Source organism: Arachis stenosperma, chromosome 1, assembly GCF_014773155.1.
Source record: "Arachis stenosperma cultivar V10309 chromosome 1, arast.V10309.gnm1.PFL2, whole genome shotgun sequence".
Classification (NCBI taxonomy): domain Eukaryota; kingdom Viridiplantae; phylum Streptophyta; class Magnoliopsida; order Fabales; family Fabaceae; genus Arachis; species Arachis stenosperma.
Window position 1 is genome coordinate 13,001,937 of NC_080377.1, and position 6,628 is coordinate 13,008,564.

At 37.5% G+C, this 6,628-nt stretch overlaps 1 protein-coding gene across 1 annotated transcript; it reads left to right on the forward strand.

Annotated features, from left to right (window-relative positions):
* Positions 1-4,416, forward strand: LOC130966486 (ubiquitin domain-containing protein DSK2b-like). Its single transcript, XM_057891300.1, has 8 exons — positions 1-423; positions 1,084-1,815; positions 1,995-2,215; positions 2,312-2,422; positions 3,038-3,093; positions 3,388-3,416; positions 3,632-3,724; positions 3,801-4,416. The coding sequence occupies exons 1-8, from the start codon at positions 192-194 to the stop codon at positions 3,947-3,949; spliced, it is 1,623 nt and encodes a 540-aa protein (XP_057747283.1). The 5' UTR covers positions 1-191; the 3' UTR covers positions 3,950-4,416.
* The last annotated feature ends 2,212 nt before the right edge of the window (positions 4,417-6,628 follow it).

The following is a 6,628-nucleotide window of genomic DNA, read 5'->3' on the forward strand; positions in this document are numbered from 1 at the left end:
CTCTTGTTGTTCCTACTCTCCCTACCCAAGTTTGCAGCTCATTCTCTCTCTTCTCTTTTCCCATCTTCTATTCCTCTTGGATTGTGCTAGGGTTAGTGTTTTCTTCATCCCCAATTTTCATTCCCAACCTTTGATTCGATCCGGTTCACAGCGCGTGAAGCCCTACGCGCCTCCATTCTTCATTGGGGGACATGGGAGGTGACAGTGCCGCAGAGAGGGCTACGGATTCAAAGGTCTCTGAACCCGTCAGCATCAACATTCGGTGTTCCAATGGTTCCAAGTTCTCGGTTCAGATTTGCCTCGATTCCACCGTCGGATCCTTCAAGGAAGTCATTGCTGGCAGCTGCGATATCCCAGCCGGTCAGCAGCGCCTGATTTACAAGGGTCGGATCCTGAAGGATGATCAGACCCTACAAAGCTATGGTGATTATTTGATCTCGTTCTTTTATTGTTCAATTCATAAAATTGGGCTTGCTTTTGCTCTATTTGGTTCAGGTTTTTGTTTATGAACCTGTGGAAACCTATGATCGATTGTATGGTTTTGTGGTGGGAGATGTTCGTGTGTTTTCTGATTTTTATTATTCTTTGCTTAGTTTGAGAGTCAGCTAGGGTTTTGTGGTGGTTAGAGTTAGAAGGTTTCGGATTTCTAATGCATGGTTTGGGTGTTCAATGTGAAAAGGAATGAATTTGCTTCCAATTGGGGAACATTATTGATTTGTTGGCATACTATACTTTTCTTAGGGGAATACTATGGTGAAGAGTGTTTTTCAATGAAGAGTGAAGATTGTTCTTTGAACAATAGAGAAAAATATTTTAAAAAAATAAACATATCATTTGCAATGCACACTTCCCTCTCTTCACCATAGAAATTACCCTTTCCTTATTATTTTTAATGAATTTGAGGGAAAGGAATACGAATGTTTAATTAGTTTTGGGTTTCGGTTTAGAATGTAGAGCTTGGGCGTGTTTGAGAAATCATTTGTATTCATGTTAAAGTTATTGCTCAGTACAATCATGTTATACTGTGACTATGATAATCCCGTTGTCTTTCAATACAGCTTAATTTTCTGTTTATCTGTGTAGGCTTGGAGGCAGATCACACCATCCATTTGGTTCGTGGCTTCACACCTTCCAATACAGGTGGGGGCACAAATACCAGTGGCACCAATACTGCCACGACTAATGCCAGAAGTACTGGTGCTGCTGAGGGTGGGGGCTTAGGAGGCCTTGGTTTTGGAGCTTCATTGTTCCCTGGATTAGGTTTGAATGGGATGGGTGGCAATAACCTATTTGGAGAGGGATTTCCAGATCTTGAGCAGATGCAGCAACCATTTATTTCAAATCCCAATTTAATGAGAGAAATTATGAACACACCTGCTATGCAGAACCTAATAAATAATCCTGAGATTGTGCGGAATCTTATAATGAGCAACCCGCAGATGCAGGAGCTCATGGATCGGAATCCCGAGTTAGCTCACATACTTAATGATCCAAGCACCCTTCGCCAGACACTTGAAGCTACAAGGAACCCTGAGATTATGCGTGAAATGATGAGAAATACCGACAGAGCAATGAGCAACATTGAAGCATCTCCTGAGGGATTTAACATGTTGAGGCGCATGTATGAAAATGTTCAAGAACCATTTTTAAATGCTACTACGATGGCTGGAAACACAGGAGGCAACAATACACCACTTTCTGGGACTCAAGCCAGGGACCAATCAACAAATCCCTCAACTACTAGCTCCGAAGCAACTGCTGGTTCTCCATTACCCAATACTAACCCACTCCCCAATCCTTGGTCCTCTACGGGAAGTAAGTTCTTATGCTATATTTTGCTCCTTAGAATCCTGTGACCAGATGGCTCATTCTAATCAATTGTTTTTATTACGTTTTCCCTTACTCTGATATTTTTTTAGCTCTTTCAAGACTAGTAAATAGATTTTTTGTTGCTCATTACTGGTACTACTGTAATTGATGGTGAATATTTGCAGCTGGTGGTGCCCAAAATAACAATAGAAGGTCAACCCCTGCTGGTGGGGATGCTAGGCCGCAGGCACCTACTGGCTTAGGAGGGCTTGGACTGCCGGATCTTCAAGGCATGCTGGGCGGCAATGCTATGCCAGATCCTGCTTTAATGGCCCAGTTAATGCAAAATCCAGCTATCTCAAATATGATGCAAAGTATGCTTTCCAACCCACAAACTTTGAATCAGGTATATGTTTAGTTTGCCTTGTAAGAGTACAAGATGTGTTGTGGACGTGTGGTTCCCTTGGATCTATCCTTTTAACGTTATTCTTTTTTCTTTTAGATGCTTGGAGCTAATGCTGATCAGCGTGGCATGCCTGATTTGAATTCTCTTAGAGAAGTGATGCAAAATCCAGAGTTCCTTCGCTTATTTTCTTCACCTGAGACACTGCAGGTAAACAGATGTTGACGAGTTCTTGTTGACATTGAGTATCTTCTCTTAAGCATATGGTTGAGTATTTGTCTTTGCTTGTGTTAATAAGCATGTGGTCTACTGCACTTACTTAGTCTTTCGAGTATTGGCATTGATGTTTGGATGTGGTTCATTTTATAACAGAGTAGCTTGCTTGGACGTTGATATTTTAGGAGGTTCTTAAATGTTTGTTCTTTCTCATAATTTACAATAGGCTATAGTACATGTCACATGATAAGAATTTAGGGCAGTTTTCGCATGACAAAATTTTGAGATTGTATAGGAAAATGCATCTAAAGTAGGTTGCTACATTGTAGATGGAATGAAGGACAAGCTAAAGACCTCCCCTTTCATATAATGTTGTGTGTATTGATTCTAATAGTAATTTTTGTTACAAAAATAAATGGGTTTTAAAACTTTTAGTTCATTTAGAAATGATCATAATTCTCCAAGTGTTTTCTGGGAGAACATTTTTTTTAACAGAATTTGATTTTGTGAAATATAATGATGAAGAAGAAACTGTGTTGATTCCTTGTGTAATTTTATTCATTGGTTTCAATTAATTTTCTTACCGTTTATTTTATTGCGCATTGGCAGCAACTGATGTCTTTTCAGCAAGCTCTTCTGTCTCAGCTTGGTCAACAACAGCCACGGTAATTATTTTTAATAATTCTTGTGAATTTGATAATGAGGTTTAATGTGTAAAGGTTTTTGCTGAATACTTATAATGTCTTTCTGAAACATTGGAAGGATTTTTTAATTTCTCCATTTAAAGTAAACCTTTGACTCGGGACACAAGGGTGTGGGTTCAAATCTCTGACCAAATATGATGCCTTGCTTGGATTGCAATGTCTGAAATCAGCACTTTTAAACCCATCTAGACTTTTAATCTCTTTTTCTATATTTTTTTTTTCTTGATTTTCTATTAATATGAAAAGCTTTTGCAGGGAATCAGGTCAAACTGGCGGAGGCACTGGTATGCGAGCTTATGTTGATATAAACTATTTGATTTTATGCCATAGTTTTTGCAATTCAAATTATTTTATATCATTTCTTCGATTAAGATGATCCATCAGTACTTAATCAGTAGTAATTGTTTTTTACATATTGAGATTTAGATTTGCAGGGGCTTGATTGACCACAGATACCGTACATATCTGTTGATAATAATTAACTATTATTTTTTGCTAGGTCCTTTGAACAACTTGGCAGGTTTGGAGTTGTTATCAAGCATGTTCGGTGGACTTGGAACTGGTAGCCTAGCTGTTCCAAATAGATCAAATGGTTAGCGTTGTTCTCATCTTTTGTTTCTTTCTAAATAAATTTTATGTCGATTCGCTGACATTGTTGCCTTCTGCAGAGCCGCCCGAGCAGTTGTATGCAACCCAGCTTTCTCAGCTTCAAGAAATGGGATTCTTCGACACGCAAGAGAACATAAGGGCCCTTATTGCCACATCCGGTAATGTTCATGCAGCAGTTGAACGACTTCTAGGAAACCCTGGTCAGTAGCAGGCAATGTGAACGGAGTCTAATTCCAAAGCTCGGTCTCTTCTATGGATTTCTGAGGTTGGTCGCTTCGACAATCGGTTGTGTTCAGGTGCCTTGTTGGGTGTTTAAATAAAATCAGAAATCTATCCGAATTTCGCAGTCAGAGCTGAAATGGTGTAGGATACATACATTGGATTGTAATTTCTACTCTCAATCCCCCTTTCGAGTTCTGATGATGATGGTCCTCTTTTCGTGGTGTACATACTTAAAATTAAACTCTAGATTTTAGACTCAGCAACAAGACCTCAAAAAGTGTTTTCAACTGAATCGATTTTTATACTATTCATTTGTATTATTAATACTTTAATAACTCTCTAAATTACATGCTTTGGCAGGTGGAATGGTATTGTGATGAGACTGGCAGTTAAATCCCAACTGCTAGAATGTCATGTGAATTTTTTTTATTATATATTGAGTTAGCTTCCATCTTCCTCGTGCAATATTTTTTTCCCTCTCTTTTTTATAGGGAATCAAAGTGTTGTCCTGGTGAGTAAAAATGACTATACGAAAAATGTCATGAATTCAATTGAATTCAACTGCAAATTCTTTTTTTGGTGAACAAATATTCTTTTAGAAAAGCTCTACATTCATGTAAAAATTACATAGATGGTATTCAAACAATTTTTACTCCATGCCCTAAAAATAAACTACATAGATGGTATCTAAGTAATTTTCATTCTATGCCTCACTACTATGTTTGTTAAAAATAAACTACATAGATGGTATCTAAGTAATTTTCATTCTATGCCTCACTACTATGTTTGTTTTACACGCTTCTTTTATAACTTATATAACGAATCCTTATTGATGGCTTTTAGTGGCTAAGAGAAGGGGGTTGAATCTTAGCCCCTTTTTAATCAATTACACTTTCTGGTTTTTGAGGAGATTTTTTATTTTTTTTGTCTCGTCCCTAGTCATGAGACTTTTATTTTTGTCTTGTCACTTGACACGAGATATTTTTTGTTTTAGCTCCTGTGCAGTAGAAATAGAAATGGAGTAGAAGAGAGAGAAAGTTACACCCAGATATATCCTGGTTCAGCTGCTAAGTGCAGTGCAGCCTACATCCAGTCTCCACCACAACAATGATGGAATTTCACTATAATCAACCTGATTACAAAATGTAAAGTGCTAACCCAACTTACAAAGGGATTCCCACAGAATCATGAAACAGAACACAGATGTACAAAGGAACTCTAAGGACATTTATGGCTTTTTCTTTTTAATTTTGCACTCTCTGCCTTTTTTCGCTCTATGGCTTTTTCATACAAACCTCACTGTTTGTCTTTTTTCCATGAGACTCAAGACATGACAAAATTAAACAGAAAAATTACAAAATATAATACATTGAAGGAGAAGAAAACTGTAAGCTTAGGTAGCTATGAGACTTCTGTGCTTTGCACTCTCTCACTTTCTCCTTGAATCAAACCGTGACTGTTCACCCATTTTATAGAGAAGAGAAGCCTTCACAGTTGAAACAAAAACCAAGCTTAACTTCTTTTTTTTCACCCATAACCGGTTCGGCCAGAGAGAGAGAAGAGGTAACCCATGCAAAACCCAACATGCAAATACCTCTAGTTCTTCCTTGGTCATCATCCTTCATCAATCCGAGCGCTCCATCATTAGCTTGTTCTCCAAGATGAAATTCTGGCCCTTGATGCTTCATGATGATGATGATGGCTTCATCTGCTCCAATCTCTGCCTCTTCCATCACGTAGCCACCCTAGCTACCTTCTGTGGTGGTTGAGCAGAATCAGAGACAAGCCAACACTTAAAGGATCTTCACCTTGCTGGCCGAAATCTTTTCTTCCATTTTTTTGTATGAAGAAGCTAAGATCTCATCACCAAATCTTTCCACAAGTGATAAGAATCTCAGCCACAACATACTTTATGTTTTCTTTTTCGTGCCATCATTGTGATGGTCTTGTGACTTGCTTTTCCTTCTTTTCGGTGACTCAAAGTTGCTTCCATGGTTTGCTGTGTATTGTCCGAAAAGCAGAGAGAGATGAGAGAATAGAAAATGTAGAAAGAGAAGCAATCAAGTGTTTTTGAATAATTAAAACTAAAATGAATTAATTTACGTGCAGCACTATGGCAATCAATCAACTCAATTGCAAATTTTTCTCTCATATTTTCCATGCAATAAATGACAATTTAATAAAATTTGGAATCCATCACATGGTAAAATGGAAGCAATTTTTGCTTTCTTCTTCTCTTGATTTCGGATCAAGCATGAGGAACATTCATCAAAATTAAAATTGGGCTTAGTAGCAACAACATTTAATCTGGCCCAATAAAATTTTGATTCATCCAAACTAATTGGGCTTATGGCAATGTTTGTGTTATGGCCCAATTAATCACAAATTGCTTCAGCCACATATTATAGGAAACATACACCAAGGCTGAATGTTGGTTTTGATTTGGGCTTGCAATATTTCTTTTATGTTTTGGCCCAAATAAAACCTGCATTACAAAAATTAATTTATTCAAAACATATGATTTAATATTTTTGCAATTAATCACATTAATAATGTTTAGTCATCACAAATGTTAATTTAGAGTTTTCCAAACTCATCAATCTCCCCCTTGATGACAAACATTATTAAAATTGAAATGGAAAGAAATTTAAGATTGGGTAAAGAA